At 49.5% G+C, this 15,791-nt stretch overlaps 2 protein-coding genes across 5 annotated transcripts in view; one reads left to right on the top strand and one right to left on the bottom strand.

Annotated features, from left to right (window-relative positions):
* The window catches only part of CFAP57 (cilia and flagella associated protein 57), an 84,796-nt gene extending 79,407 nt beyond the window's left edge, over positions 1–5,389 (bottom strand). For 3 of the 4 annotated variants that reach the window (XM_059727673.1, XM_059727674.1, XM_059727675.1), the window contains exons 1-4: positions 5,074–5,389; positions 4,244–4,560; positions 2,494–2,780; positions 2,096–2,303 (exon numbers count right to left, since the gene is read on the bottom strand). In XM_059727673.1, coding sequence (XP_059583656.1) covers positions 2,096–2,303; positions 2,494–2,780; positions 4,244–4,560; positions 5,074–5,389 — 1,128 coding nt within the window. The remainder of the gene's footprint in view (positions 1–2,095; positions 2,304–2,493; positions 2,781–4,243; positions 4,561–5,073) is intronic. The other variant, XM_006261729.4, reaches the window with a different exon arrangement.
* EBNA1BP2 (EBNA1 binding protein 2) lies at positions 5,388–15,638 on the top strand. The gene is made up of 10 exons (XM_006261731.4): positions 5,388–5,479; positions 5,750–5,816; positions 6,276–6,359; positions 8,338–8,504; positions 10,564–10,687; positions 13,628–13,717; positions 13,986–14,061; positions 14,352–14,442; positions 14,895–15,057; positions 15,411–15,638. The coding sequence occupies exons 1-10, from the start codon at positions 5,388–5,390 to the stop codon at positions 15,459–15,461; spliced, it is 1,005 nt and encodes a 334-aa protein (XP_006261793.3). The 3' UTR covers positions 15,462–15,638.
* Positions 15,639–15,791: the final 153 nt, after the last annotated feature.

Below are 15,791 nucleotides of genomic sequence, written 5' to 3'. Positions count from 1 at the left end.
ACCTCTTCAGCCTCCGCAACAGAAGGCTGAGAGGTGATCTTGTGGCTGCCTACAAGTTCATTAGGGGGACACAGCAAGAGATCAGAGATGCTCTGATCACCAGGGTGCCTCCTGGGGTAACAAGGAACAATGGTCACAAACTGACAGAGAGGAGACTTAGGCTAGATATCAGGAAAAACTTATTCATGGTAAAGGTGGCCAAAATTTGGAATGGGCTCCAACGGAGGTGGTGCTCTCCCCTACTTTGGGGGGGTCTATAAGAGAAGGCTGGATAGGCATCTGGCTGGGGTCATCTGACCCTAGCACTCTTTCCTGCCTAGGCAGGGGGTCAGACTCGATGATCTGTTGAGGTCCCTGCCAACAGTAGCATCTATGAATCTATAAGAAATCATCCACAGACTAGACTGTGTTAAACATGGTCTAAACAAGGACTATGGATTCCTATCCTGTTACCTGGATTAGCTTGTTTGTCCCACCCCTATGGGATTATTACTTGCCTGCCTCTCAGCACTGCCTCCACTTCCCCCCTCCCCACTTTTCCCCTCTTCTCTATCTTTTGTATTCAAGCAGACGGCAGGGTGGATTTGTACTTGTATAGACTAACTAGACAGGGTCTAGGAAGTGTACACAAATGTAATTATAATTTAAGAACTCTGGTGGAAAAAAACAACAACAAAACAAAGATGTTCACTAGCTACTGAAAGGAAGAAATTGAAGTATCTGGGGACTGTGCACCTTCCTCTTATCCTCAACTGTAGGAATCCATGCAGTTCCAACTATAGACTCACAGAAAGTTAAGGTTGGAAGAGACCTTGGGAGGTCACATCTAGTCCAACCCCCTGCTCAAAGCAGGACCAGCCCCAACTACATCATCCCAGCCAAGGCTTTGTCTAGCCTGGTTTTAAAAACCTCCAAGGATGGAGCTTCCACCACCTCTCTGGGTAGCCTGTTCCAGTGCTTTACTACCCTCCTAGTGAGAAAATTCTTCCTAATATCTAACCTAAACCTCCCTTGCTGTAACTTTATACTATTGCTCTTTGTTCTATCATCTGACACCACTGAAAACAATCCAGCTCTATCCTCTTTCAAACCCCCTTCAGGTAGTTGAAGGCTCCTATTAAATCCCCCCTCAGTCCTCTCTTCTCTAACTTAAATAAGCCCAGTTCCCTCAGTCTTTCTTCATAAGTCATGTCGCTCAACCTCCTCACCATTTTTGTTGCCCTCCACTGGACTCTCTTCAATTTGTCCACATCCTTTTTGTAGTGGGGTGCCCAAAAATGAACACAGTACCCCAGATATGGCCTCACCACTGCTGAATAGAAGGGAATAATCACTTCCCGGGCCCTGCTGGCAACATATCTACCAATGCAACCCAGGATGATGTTAGCCTTCTTGGCAACGAGGGCACACTGCTGGGTCATATTCAGTTTACTGTCCACTGTAACCCCCAGGTCCTTTTCTACAGAGCTGCTGCCCAGCCAGTCAGTCCCCAGCCTGTACCGGTGCCTATGATTGTTCTGTCCTAAGTGCAGGACTTTGTATTTGTCCTTGTTGAACCTCATGAGATTTCTTTTGGCCCAATCCTCCAATTTGTCTAGGTCACTCTGAAACCTAGCCCTACCCTTCAGCGTATCTACTACTCCCCCCAGCTTGGTGTCATCTGCAAACTTGCTGAGGGTGCACTCTATTCCATCTTCCAGGTTGTTGATGAAGACATGGAACAAAACCAGCCCTAGGACTGACCCCTGGGGCACTCCACTTGATACAGCTGCCAACTAGACATTGAGCCAAGACAGATTTCTTAAAAGGTGTCTGAATTTCAGCAGTGCCATGGGTGCCAGTTGCACAAAGGGAAACATAGAGAAGTTACCTTGAAAGAGAATGACCATCACTGACACTGCATGCCACTTTGGACTAGTCACTTCCCCCTATGTAAATGCTGGCCAGGCTTTCAACAGAACTATGATTAGGTGACATTTGTAGAGTGGCTGGAAGACCTGCTGAGCTTTTATGTGGAACACACGTGAAACAAAGGAGCTTACAGATGGAACAGCTGTGGCCTGTTTAAGACCTGTAACCTCAGTTTCTTACCTACCCGTATTTCTCGGATCTCCCTATAACCTTCTTTATCTTCAATCTTCTCAAACAGCAGAACAACTCCTGACCCAGCTGAGCATGCAAAGCCTTTGGAATAAACTGCAATGGCAGAGATACGAGGCAGTGAAACCTGCTGTGGGACATCACCTTCAAGGACCATTTCATTGGCAAGATCTGGGGAACTGCCAGTAACAAATTCAAGGAGACTAGGAAAAAAAAAAGAAAGAAAATTATAGTTCAGCAGCAACCAGAGAAGCACATAATTACCAGCAGGGCAGTGAAGGCAAGCACTGATGCTAAAGGTTTTTCCAGTTAACATCTATATAGATCACTTCCTGCTGCAAAAGATCTTTACTCATGGGCTGGACCCTGTCAGTAATTATCACAAAAACATACCTCTCAGAGTCTTTGGGCAGCTCATCCTTTTCGATTTCACTGGGAGATTTTTTACACTCGATATTTGTCTCCCAGCGCAGATCTCCAGATTCAAAAAGAAAGAGTTTGCCCATATCACTGCCAACTATAACCCTTTCCTCAGAGAGCCAGGCATGGGACAAGTAGTTTTGTGGCTCTCCCCTTTGAAAGTTAGTCTGTTTCAAGGCTCCTTCTATATATCTGAAAAGTTTAAAAATGCCATTCCCAGTGATACAAATCTGAGTGTTATCTTGGGGATTGAAGCTCACCTGGAAAGCAGGAGGGAGAGGAATTACTTTTCAGTAACTATGCTTATACCAATACTTTACAAACAAGCAAAAATGCATGATCTCTATCCTAAAAACTTTATTATCTTATAAAAATCAAGAATGACAAAAAAATGTCAGAGACTTTAGGGCAATTCTCATATTATAAAAACCTAAGTCTGTCTGTCTGCCTGTCTGTCTGTAAGGCTTTTTTTGTGCTCTGATTGGCTGACAGAAACAGCCAAACAGGGTGCTCCAAGCGTGGGGGAGCACCGCCACGATTCTGAAGATGCGCCGAGGACCAGCCAGAGGTCCTCGCTCCCCCCTTCCCCCCTCCCACTTGGGGTCCTACCCCACCCCTATTTCCTCCCCCTGCCGCTCCAGGTCCGCCTGGCCTGCAGCAACCTGCCTCCCCACTGCCGCCTCGTCCCTGCTGGCTGTTCTGGGGGGCATCCAGACTGGGCAGCAGGGGGGGTGGGCACCGCTGTGATCCCCTCTTTCACCCGCAGGCAGGGAGGGTGGGGGGAAGCTGTTCCCTGCTGCCAGACTTCTGCAGCAGCAGCGCAAACAGGCCTGCACAGCCCAGGCCATGCAGCCAATTGCTGCTTGCCCTCTTGGCAGCGCATGCACAGTTGGCTAAACACATTATGGACAGAGAGACAGAGCCTTTTATTATATTGGAATTTTGCCCCCAGTGGTCCTAGACAGCAACTGATCATCATCCTTTCTACAACAACCCTTTGTGAAGATTGCTATCAAATCTCTCTTCTGTTTTCCCTTTCCAGAAATAAATAATTCCTGTTCTTCCAAACTTGTCTTGTAAATCATGTTTTCTATACCTCTAATCATTTTTGTTACTCTCCTCTGGACTCTTCCCTATTTATTTACATCTTTCTTGAAGTATAGTGCCCAAAATGTGATATAATACACCAGGTGTATGAATGAATCTGCAGTGGAAGAAGTCAGTTTCCCACTTATCCCTTTTTTAATGCTTATATTTTTTCCTAATCAATTTTGCTCATAATTGTTTTCAGATTTGAGAAATCAGCAATTTTAAAGCAGCAAGTCTCTCTCTCCTGTGTGTGTGTGTGTGTGTGTGTGTGTAAATGCTCATGCATTTTAGACAAGCTTTGAAACAAAGTGATGAGGAAGCCTGTCTAAAAAAAACCTCTCTCGACCATGTACTTGGGCCAGTAAAAAACCCCCACCCAAATATCTTTGCCTTTCAAATAAATGTTAATGCTTTTCTTATTTTTTTTAATGTTAGCATTTCTTTCAGGAGAGAAAATGCTGCCTCGCTTCAATTACCGCAGGGAAATTATCTTAGTATGCATCCTTTTCTGGAAAATATTGTTGCTCTCCTCCCACGTCTTGGGAAGGGAGTTTCCGTTACAAGATCATGCTTGATTGCAACAGGTGTTCTCTCAGAGCGATTTGTCTCCGCCCCGGCCTCCCCTGCACCCTACCTGGTACACGGGGTTGTTCTGGGTGTCAGCTCTGACAATTGCCATCAGTCTCTGCTTCTCCCACATCCAGTAGGCAAGGTTGGATTCAGGGGGTCCTGTCTGAGCAACTAGATACTTAGAATCAGGAGAAAATGCCAGGCTGAGAAATTGCTCAACAGGGAAATCAAATGAATTCAATACTTTCCGCTTTTTGCATGGGACAGATGACAATTCATAGATAGTGATAGTAGGCTTCTCTTGTACCATCTCAGAGATGGCCAGGTAGCGCCGGTTTGGACTTATGGCCAGTGCCAACATCCCCTGACTTTTTTCAGACCCTAGAAAGCAGAAAGGGAACGAGAGCGACTGTTAAAAGCCCGAAACAGGTCGGGGGGCAGAGAATCGTAAAAAGAAAAGCAGAGGTCTCTTGTGACCGAGACCCTCTGCCACCAGCCTCCGAGGCGTTTCCCCTGCCCCCCCGGCAGCCAGACGTCCCGGGGTCACGACCCTTCTCGAACACGCACGTCCTGCAGCGCAAGCCCCGCCCCCCGCGGGAACCCGCCGCGAGGGAGGGCCGCGCCCAGGCCGCCGCCGAGACGGGCACCCGCGCCGGGGCCCGGCCAGCCCGCTCGGCGGCGCACGCAACGCCCTCCGCCCATCGCAGGCCCGGGCCGGGGCCGGGGTCGGGGTCGGGGCTGGGCCAGCCACAGCCGCCCCGCCCCGGGCTGGCGGGGGGCGCTTCCCTCAGAGCCGCCGACAGCGTCAGACCGGGGGCGGGGGGGGCGGTAGTCAGCGGCTGCCGCAGACTCAGCCGCGGTCCCTGCAGCCCGGAGCAGCCTCCCGGCGTGTACCGCGTGCTCCGCCCGGGCGGCCCCGGCAGGCCCGGCTCTGCGCCACGGCCCGGCGGCGAGCGCCGCGTGCCTCCCTGCCGGCCGGGGCGGGGCGGGGCGGGGCGGGCTGGTACCGGGGATGAGCTTCTGCCAGTGCTGCTCCACGTGGTACTGCACGCAGCCGCTGCCCGCGGGGTAGATGATGATCTGCTCGTCGAAGAAGCAGACGTTGCTCGCCACGCCGGGCCGCAGCCCGAACACGTGCAGCGGCTGCGCCACGATCGCCGACATCGCGCCCGGCCAGCCCCGGCCTCTGCCGCGCCGCGCCGGTCGTCATGGAGACGGGGCAACGGAAGCGCGGTTGCAGCGTGACCCGGAAGGGAAACAGCGCGCGGGGTCAGGCCGGAAGTGGCGGCGGCGGCACGAGGTGAGCGCGGCGGCGGCCTAAACTCCGGGGTTCCCGTCGTGTTCGAGCCTTGCGCCCCGGGGAAGCCGCTGCGGCCTTGGCGGCTCTTCCCCGCGGGGGGGCCCTGCACACCCTCTGCGCGCGGTGCTCCAGCTCCTCGCGGACCCGCCTCGGTCTTCGGGCCAGGAGGGCAGTTTGTCGGCCTCTCCCCCGCCCCGCCCCTGGGGCCAGGGTGGGCTTGCTGTGAGAAGCGGAGCGAGCCAGAGCACGTCCCCCGTGTCTTCTCCCCAGGGCCATGGCAGACTTCGAGGATCAGTCCGGATCGGAGTCGGAGGAATCCCTCGTCACCGACAGAGAGGTAAGCGCCTCGTGCTGAGCAGTGCGTGCAGGATTGCTCCCTGCCGCCCCAGAAAGGAAGTGGGCAAGGGGTTCCCCAGGCTGAGTACCCCAGAGACTAGGAAGTCAAGAGTGGTGGTAACGCTCTGGGACACCACGACTCGCTCGTGCCCTAGTCGTTCTCAGCTGGGGCCTGTGGTGTGGCCCTGGACAGAGGGACCGAGCATGCCGCGTTGCAGCTTGCAATACGCTAGCACCTGGTGTTTTTGCCTCGGCTGTTAGTGTGGTGTGTGGCCTCCCCACGTCTTGTCTTTGCTCTGGCACCCCGCTCGGAGAGGCGTGGACTTGTATGGATGAGTGGACTCAGCACTGCTGACTGAAGGGTCCTTTGGTCTGTCCAGATTGTCAGACCCTAGGCAAGGGACACAGCCCACCTTCCTTTTAAGATGCTGGGGGACCTGACCACTCTTCTTCCCTACAGCTCCAGGAAGCATTTTCCAGGGGTGCCCTGAAACCTGGGCTGAACCTTGTGCTTGAAGGGAAAAAGAAGGCCCTGAACAACGTGGTGAGTACCATGCCTTGCAGCTCTTGGTGTGAGGCGTTTGCCTGGGGAGGTTGGGCTCTTGCCTGTGGTTACACAAAGGAGTCAGAGATTGTAAATGAGAAGCCCTTAAGGTTTAGTTCATTAGGAGCCTCAGAGATGTTTCTGGGAGCCACTGCAGAGCTGTGTAGTGACAAAGGCTGGTGTTTGTGGTAGAGGTGGTGCTGCTGGCCCCATAGCCCTCTTCTCCTGCAAATGGACGTGATTAGCTGTGTTAGTCTGAAATTGAGCTGTGAATCGACTGTGTTCACTGGCGTTGCGCGGAGGTGCTCATTGACTTTAGCTGCTTGTGTAGAGCGGTGAGATCTGCTTTCAGTATTTCATGGCCTGCGAGGACCTTTGCAAATTGTTAGAGCTCTGCTTATAACAGGTTCTGTAGAGGTTCTGTTTTCTGGATTGGATTAGATGTTAAGAGGTTAAGTCCCACAGCTTGGCTCTGGTCTGCAGAGTACCGGGTTTGTTTCAGATTTTGCAGAAAATGTTTTATTGTTGCCATAGGACTAACCTGCTGATTTTAAGTTGTTATGTGACACTTGTTATTGTTTAGCTGGGGACTGAATATTGGATGATGAGCTTTCATTAGGAGCCCATCCTAATTACTGTGTGAATGTTGTTACTCCATAATACAGTTGCCTAGGAAGCACTGCTCTCATTCGCACCAGTGTAAGATGTGCTAGAATGCTTTCTGGAGGAAGCCTGTGGGATGTGCTAAATCAGTGTGGCGCGCACACACTGTCTGCACTTAGTTTCTAGTATCTTACCAGAAGAGAAACTCCACAACAAGCTAAATCAGGGGTTGGAAACCTTGTGTCACTGGGGCCACTGCCTGCAACCCAGCCTTTCCTGTGGGACCACACCCATACACCCCCAGGTGATCAGCAGATGCTACCAAGGGAAGAAATAGAAAAAGGCAGATGCCAGTGGAGCCACTCTGCTCCAAAATGTACACTCAGAAGGTGAGAGAAACAAGAGTTGCAAGACAAACTTAGTCTATTTTATCAGATCAGTTGAAAAGAGTTGCTGGCTACTTGGTATACAGTCCTGCCTCAGTTCCCCCTTGTGCTTTCCACAGCTGTCACAGAATCATGTGCTTGCCTTTTTATGGCCATTATATTCTTAACTAGCCAATTGCCCATCAAGAATGATGGGGGTGGGGGCTGGCATGCCACCTAACGCCCATGCTGCTGCTGTTCTGCCTCATGCAGGAAGTGGGATGGGGAGCCAAGGCCAGCACTGCTGGCCCTGGCTCCCCCACCCTCTGTCCGGTCCTTGGCGCAGCTTTGGAATCAGGTGGCCTCCCCCACATTTGGAGCACTCTGATTGGCTGACAGAAACAGCTAATCAGAGCGCAAACAAAGCGTTATGGACAGACAGACGGACAGACTTGGGCTTTTATAATATTAGAAAGGTAATATCTGAGTTCCCCAAAACAGTATTGGGCATGTTGCGCGTTAACTTCTTTCATCAATCTAAAGTTGCCTTGATGTTATTAGATTCCTTCCTTGCTCTTTCTTTTCTCACATGTCAAAAACAATCACCCTGTCCCTCAGTTAAATCACATGTGAACTGTATTTGGTTCCTGTCTCTGTTTCTCTGCTGGGTTCTCAACCTGTATCTGGACTCTTCAGTTTAACAGCAACCTCTCTTGAGCTTAGTTTATTAAAACAATATGCCCGTTCAAATTTCAACCTAAATCTGGCCCCTCTGATTATGTCTCTCTTGTTGTAGTTTTCCTGCTTTCTTAATCTAAGTTTAACAAGACTCTCTTTGTCTGTCTCGATGCTCATCACCTGAGGAAGCAGCCAACATTATGCACTGAGGGGCTGAGCCACGTCCTCAGAAGGCAGGGCCACATATGACAAAAGCATTTAGATTTGCTATCTGAGGAAGGAGGTGTCTGTTTTGTGTCTTGCTGTTAACAGAACCTTGTTCTCTTTTCCAGGATGGCTTGAAGCAGTGCCTGTCTGAATTCATGCGGCACCTCGAGTGGGTGGAAAGGCTAGATGTGACTCTGGCTCAGGCATCAAACTTCACAAGTCCCACCTTGAGTCAAACACCTGACAAAGCTTCTCCTGACCCTGAGGATGACTTCCAGAGAGAGATGAGCTTGTAAGTAAGAGGTGATGTCTCCTGTGGGACTGTAGTATCATAATGCACACAGGCAAGAAGTGTTCAAGGAGCTGGCACCGCTGCAGCCTTGTACGGGGGTACAGGGGCAGGGAGCCCTGTGCAGGGTTAGGGTTAGGGTTTGAGCTGCAGCGGGGCCAAGGCAGGAGGTGCCATATTAGATGGAGCCTGCCAAGCTGCAGCAGCTACTGGGATAAGGGGCGCTCTGTTTCTGGCTGCAGTGCTTCTCTGGGATGAGGGGAGCGCAAACAAACTTGTAACTGAAAGTGGGGCTTGGCTCAAAGTTTGAAAATTGCTGTCCTAAACAGTGGTCTGAGGTTGATTCGGTGACTGCATATGGGACAGTCTCATTGCAACAAATGCACCAACATCTTTCGGTGGTCTTAGTTTCAAGGATGGGAGGAACACTGAACCTGAAAACTTTGTAGGCAGTGCAGATTGTCTGCACCTAGAAATATTCTGTAAATTGTAAGATTACATTAGCCTGTGCCAAGATGACGGCACACTGTAAACAGATATACTGCTGCTATACTAACACACTCTTGGGAAATACTACCAGCTGCATAGATCAAAACTAAGTTTTACGTAGGCATTCCCCCCCCCAAAAAAAAAGTACATTACATTTCTAGAGTGCATAACAAAGGAAAAATGGAGATTCCTGCTAGGATATGGTCTTAATGCTGTTGTAATTTTACCTATTGTATGTCTTGTGTATTATAATGTAACTTGTAAAGTATTTAAACTATGTATTTAATGAGGCTGGAATAGGAAACTTTTGTTCAGTGTGTCAGTTTCATAGATGTTAGGGTCGGAAGGGACCTCAATAGATCAAGTCCGACCCCCTGCATAGGCAGGAAAGAGTGCTGAGTCTAGATGACCCCAGCTAGATGCCTATCTAACCTCCTCTTGAAGACCCCCAGGGTAGGGGAGAGCACCACCTCCCTTGGGAGCCCGGTCCAGACCTTGGCCACTCTAACCGTAAAGAAGTTCTTCCTAATGTCCAGTCTAAATCTGCTCTCTGCTAGCTTGTGGCCATTATTTCTGGTGACCCCCGGGGGCGCCTTGGTGAATAAATACTCACCAATTCCCTTCTGTGCCCCTGTGATGAACTTATAGGCAGCCACAAGGTCGCCGCTCAACTTTCTCTTGCGGAGGCTGAAAAGGTCCAGTTTCTCTAGTCTCTCCTCGTAGGGCTTGGCCTGCAAGCCCTTAACCATACGAGTGGCCCTTCTCTGGACCCTCTCCAGGTTATCCACATCTCTCTTGAAGTGCGGCGCCCAGAATTGCACGCAGTACTCCAACTGCGGTCTGAACAGTGCCCGATAGAGGGGAAGAATCACCTCCTTGGACCTATTCGTCATGCATCTGCTGATGCACAATAAAGTGCCATTGGCTTTTCTGATGGCTTCGTCACACTGCCGACTCATGTTCATCTTGGAGTCCACTAGGACTCCAAGATCCCTTTCCCCTTCCATGCCACCCAGCAGGTCATTTCCTAGGCAGTAGGTATACTGGACATTTTTCCTCCCTAGGTGCAGCACTTTGCATTTCTCCTTGTTGAACTACATTCTGTTGTTTTCTGCCCACTTGTCCAACCTGTCCAGGTCTGTTTGCAGCTGTTCCCTGCCCTCCGGCATGTCCACTTCTCCCCATAGCTTTGTGCCATCTGCAAACTTGGACAGAGTACATCTCACTCCCTTGTCCAAGTCGCTGATGAAGACATTTAAGAGTATCGGTCCAAGGACCGAGCCCTGTGGGACCCCACTGCCCACACCCTTCCAGGTTGAAACCGACTCATCCACCACGACTCTCTGGGTGCGACCCTCCAGCCAATTCGCCACCCACCGGACTGTCACCTTAACTACTTTTGGGGGTTCTTAAAGCTGCAATGTTAACATCACTCTGACATTCTGAGGGATTTAATGTTTATTTGTCTGGCATAGATACCTAATATAAGCAGAATGCCTGTTATACCTGCCTGCTACTTACTATACAGCTTGTACTCGTCATGCCCTAAACTGCTGTCTTCCTGTCTTCCCAGCTACCATCAGGCTCAGGCAGCAGTGCTGACTGCTTTGCCTCAACTACATCACCTCAAAGTTCCCACCAGAAGGCCAGATGATTACTTTGCAGAGATGGCTAAAACTGACCAACAGATGCAGAAGGTATGAAGTCGAGAGTGATTTTTCCTTCCTTTGTATGCTACACAGGGGGCCTAGACATCTTGGTACAAACTTTGATTCATTTTAGTATTTAGTCAGTGATATATGGTCAGAACTCAGTTGTTGAGAGGACCTGTAGTCCATCTCATTCAGCTGCATAGCTTTGACAATGGCCTGTGTCAGAGGCTTCAGGTAGACAGTGAGAGAATGCTATGTGGTGGTGTGTCATGAAATAGCCCACCCATAGGGGAAGCGTCTTCCTAATGCCTGTTTGTGGTGGGCCTGTGCCTTGAAGCAGGAAGGTTTTATATCTTGGCACAGGGGTGTCAAAGATCTGGCCCACAGAGTCATATCATTTGGCCTGCAGTGCCGCCTGCCTACATGCAGCACATCCTGGCCCTGTGCACTGAGCCTGTCTGGTGCAGGCGGCAGTATGGGACATGTGCTGCATATTACACTAGCACGGACTGGCCCTGTGCACTGATCTGGGGCTGGTCTAGATCAGGGCCACAGACCAGCCTCCTGTGTCAGATCCAGTGTGCAGGGCTGGTTCAGTGCAGGCACCACTTGCAGCATGTGCCCCAGACTGGCCTCGTGCGCTATGTGTAGTGTGCATCTCAGACTGGTCCCACACACTGTCATACACGGGGCCAGGGCCAGCACATGTTGCATGTGGCATGGGGGACAGAAGCTGATATGCTGCAGTCACCATGCATGACCAGTCCAGGGCACAATGCTGCATGCAGCACCCACACCAGACCAGGCTAGTGGCTGCATCCCACAGACTGGTCCCACACCCAGGCTGGATGAGTTTGACACCCCTGCCTTAAGGAAGTGTTGACCGTATGACTGAATACCTGTTACTCATGTAAATGGCACCCTGCCCAGCTATAGCTTCAGGCCTATAAGATATACTGACATCAAGTTCCACATCCTGCTGTGCGTTGCACGGAAGGTATTTCCACTGTTTAAAACGAACACATTGCCTTTTTACTCACTGAATGGTTGGATAACCTGTATTGTATTCAGCAACACTCAGGACCCTCTCTTTAGACGACAGCATTGCCAGGGGAAAGAGATGGAAGTAACTATTATTTTCGGAGTGTCCCACACTCGGGGATCAGAACGGGGCTTCTCTGCTAGTCCCTGCTTGTAAGGGTTAGATTTTACTGCTGGCTTCTGATTGCTTTCTCTGTTATACTGTGCTTATTTGAAGCCTGTTGTTAGATTCTCCCTGGTAGCCATAATCATGTTTATTGTTTAATAGGTGTTTGCAACTACTTGGTTCAATGCCCACTGTGTTCTCATTGGGATACCTAATATATAGCAGTAGTGGGTTGTTACTCCTTTAGCCAGGCCTAGAATACAGCCATCCCCTTTTCCTTCCTCAAACTAAACAGAATAACAAAACCCCCTCCCCACCTCTCCTATCCACGGTAAGGGCTTCATCGCAGTGCATCATTGTTGCCTTTCTTTTCAGGTTCCCTCCTGTCCAGCATCATCTCTCTGGGAGCTTTTAACTTCCTCCAGGGCCAGCTATTCCTCCCTGTCAGCTGGCCCAGAGCTCCTAAGCAGGCAAGCTATTGCCCTCTAAGCCCCTGCAGCTGGGCTCCAGCCCTAGGCCATGCACCGTGTTACAATACCAACCTCTCGGGGTCTTTCAAGTACTGTTTACAATGCATATGTATATGCTTCTTATTGTTCCACAGATGTTAACTTCCAAATAGAGGACTTCTCTAATTAACTAGAACCTAACTCCGAAGCATGCCAACGTAATATTTTTTCCATAACAGCTGCTGTCTTACTGTTAGCTGGACATTCTTATCCATTTAATTATGAATCCTTCTAAACTTGTGCTTTCTGCTTTGTTGCAGCAAGTGCCACAGGCCAGCTACATGCTGTGCAGTTAGAAAAGACATTCCTTTAACAGTGTGAACATTGTGATCTTTCAGTTTCATTAAATGTCTCATTGTTCTTCAGTGGAAGTATCAGGTACCAGGTGAGACTTACATGTGAAGGAAACAAGTTTCATAGGGTCTGGCCCTAGTTTATGGAACTCATTTCTGCAAATACATAGGATAAGCGCTCTCCCTGTGCTCCTTTTGGCCTTAAATAGATGGTATATTTAAATTAGATTCTCTAATTGGTTCAGTCAGTGTTTGTATATAACAAGGTAACAGGTATACTCCTACTTTTGTTTGGCAGGCAATCTTTAAAATGTTAATGGACTTAAAGTGCACATATAATGAATGTAGATGGACTGTTATGGATGTTGTAATCTTGGTCCAAAATTGGACCTTGTATTTTCTTTGTCCTACAGAGGAATGACTAAGTTAGGTCAGATATTTGAAGCTAGAGTCTGACCGGGGAAAGGAAGAGAAAATGGTGTTTATGTTATAAGACTTAATGTGTGTGGTAAATGAGGCACAGGTCTTTTCTTAGTATTTTGATGGCCTGGCAGTATCTTCCTGAAGCCCTGATCATTGGTCTTGGGGAACAGCAGTGTCACTCTGTAGATGAGTTGTTTCTTACTGTCACTGCTACCTTTTCCCTTGTAAACAGCAAAGCTTTCCTTGTGCCTCACCATGTATTTTACAGGGATTTCCCTATAAATCTGTGTTGGAATCTCTCTGAATTTTGGATTCATTGAAAACTGCATCATTAACTAAAACCAGGAAGCTTGTCATTGCTTGAGGATGGGGAGGAAGGGGTTTCCAGTGCTTCTGCAATGAGCATACTCAACTTGAGTTATTAACCCTAATGGAAAGCAAGGAAGGTGTACTGCATATAGCACTGTGGCACTTTGTCTAGGTGGTAGCCTTAGGAGGCTCCTAGGTATTTTATAAATATTGTACAGCTTAAACGCTTACTACATATTTTTAGGAGCAGTGCTATTCTTTTGGCTCCCTCTGCATAAGTCTTGTTGTTAATTTTCCTAATTAGATCCGACAGAAGCTTAGGAGTAAACAGGCAGCAATGGAGAAGTCTGAAAAAGCAAAGCAGCTCCGTGCACTGAGGAAATATGGCAAAAAGGTGAGAGAAGAATCTGATAGAGCAAGGTCTTACTCTTAGTGTGGCAAGACTCTGGCACCTTTGGATGCAGAGTTCAGAAGACGAAACTTTGTGGGCAGAGATTCCCCACTCCTGACTAGGGAGGCTGATGGGAAAGACCCAAGACAGGAGCAGTTCCCAGCTGCTGCTTGGATGGGGAGAGAGGGAGAGCGCTTGGAAAGTGAAGCCCTCACGGGGAGTGTTGGATGTACAGGAGGGAGCAAAGCTTGTATTTGGTCTCTTATTGCAGGTGCAAATAGAGGTTCTACAGAAGAGGCAGAAGGAGAAAGCAACGATGCTGAATGCAGTCAAGAAATACCAGAAAGGTGAAACCATGGATCTTGAGAAGGTTGGGGGAGTGGGGACAGTCGGACAGGAGAGAACAGAGGGTGCTGTGCATGCAGGTTGTTACTGATCAGCACTGGAGGATTAGCTGAACGATGGTGTCACTGAATGGGGAGGGCCACAGGTTATCTGCAGCAGCACAATGGCTTCCATGTTCAGAGAGGCTAACACTGTTTTTGTCTGAAGCTGTGACTCTTGTTCACACTGGAAACTCCTCTATGCCTTGCTTAGTGATAGCAGCTACACAGCCACTCTGCTCTTATTTCTACAGGCCTCTCTGACAAGTTGGATTTCCTGGATGGAGAGCATCCACCACCTCGGGGGAAGAAGGAAGGAGCTGGAGGTCAAAGAGTAAAGAAAGGGTATGATTGGAGGTGGGGGGGAGAGGTGCATCAGGGATCTGTAGCTGCCCAGTCTTGTGTGGAAGTGCTTTGCAGGGGAGTGCTCAGCCCAGTTATTTTCTGGGATGGGGGCACTGAAGAAGCCAGAAGAGTCATTTTTCTGTTCTGTGCTCCCTAGGGAGACATTACTGCTTCCAGCCTTTCCTTATGAGGGGGAGAAGCTAGTTATGGACTGGATGGAGCAGTGCGTTGAGTGAATTTTGGGGTTTTTTTCAGTGAGAAGACATAGGACATCTGAAAATTACATCTAGGATGTGGAGAGAGGTAGTTAGCCATGTTAGTCAGGTTAGTTTATCCAGGGTGTGGCCATGCTGCCAGGAGTGAGCTGATAGGAAGCTTCTCCACAGATCCTGTGTGCCTTTTGGGAACTGGTGAAGAGGGGCTCTGTCAATGACTAGCTGTTTCTGTTTCAGGCCAAACGCCAAGCGACGCTACAAGAACCAGAAGTTTGGGTTTGGTGGTAAGAAAAAAGGCTCAAAGTGGAACACGCGCGAGAGTCATGACGATGTGTCCAGCTTCCGGGCAAAGGTGGCCCATAACAAGGTCCCTGGGAAAGCTGGGAAGAAGGGCTTCAATGTGAGTGAGAAATGTGCTGTGGACTAACAGCTCAGGGGTGGGGAGGGAGGGCAGGACTGGGTCCAAGCTGCACAGGGAGAGTGTGTCTGCTGTGGGACTGGTACCTAAATGCTGGATGTGGGAAGATAGGCTGTACATTTTGGGGCTGAGCTTCACTGGTTGTGGACAAGGCTGCCCAGGCAGGAAGGACAAGTTCTGTGGCCAAGAAGATCCTGTTGGTGCCTGAGCATGTGGAGTGTTTATCCTACCCTGTTGTTGGTTGCCCCCCTCCCTCTTATGCTGCATTGCTGTTAGCAAGTTTTGGGGGCACAGCGAGCAATCTGAACTTGTCTGCTCTCTCTTCTCTCTTACAGAAGAGACCTGGCAAAAAGATGAGGCAGAAAATGAAGAGCCGAGCAGGATAGACGCTGCTTCCCAGCAGGGAATGTTTATCTTGCTGCATAGGAGTGCAGATAGCATTCTTCTTGAAGCACTGAAGTGCAAGATGGGGAACACTGTCTGTTTCTTTCAAGGATTCTTTTTTTCTTCTACTTAAGCCTTTAGCCTGGCATTGGTTAGCTCATTAAAGAGTTTGCACAGAACTCTTCTGGATTCCACTGCATCTTCAGTTTGTTGTAGGAGGGACTTGAAACCTACTCCCATTGTTCTCTTTAAGACATCTCTTCCCACAGCTGCCCCTTATCAGTGCCTGGAATCCTCTGGGTTAAACAGGAAATGCTGCCTAGTGTGGTGAC

This window comes from Alligator mississippiensis, chromosome 5, assembly GCF_030867095.1.
Source record: "Alligator mississippiensis isolate rAllMis1 chromosome 5, rAllMis1, whole genome shotgun sequence".
Lineage (NCBI taxonomy): Eukaryota > Metazoa > Chordata > Crocodylia > Alligatoridae > Alligator > Alligator mississippiensis.
This window is presented reverse-complemented; position numbering and strand designations above follow the sequence as displayed.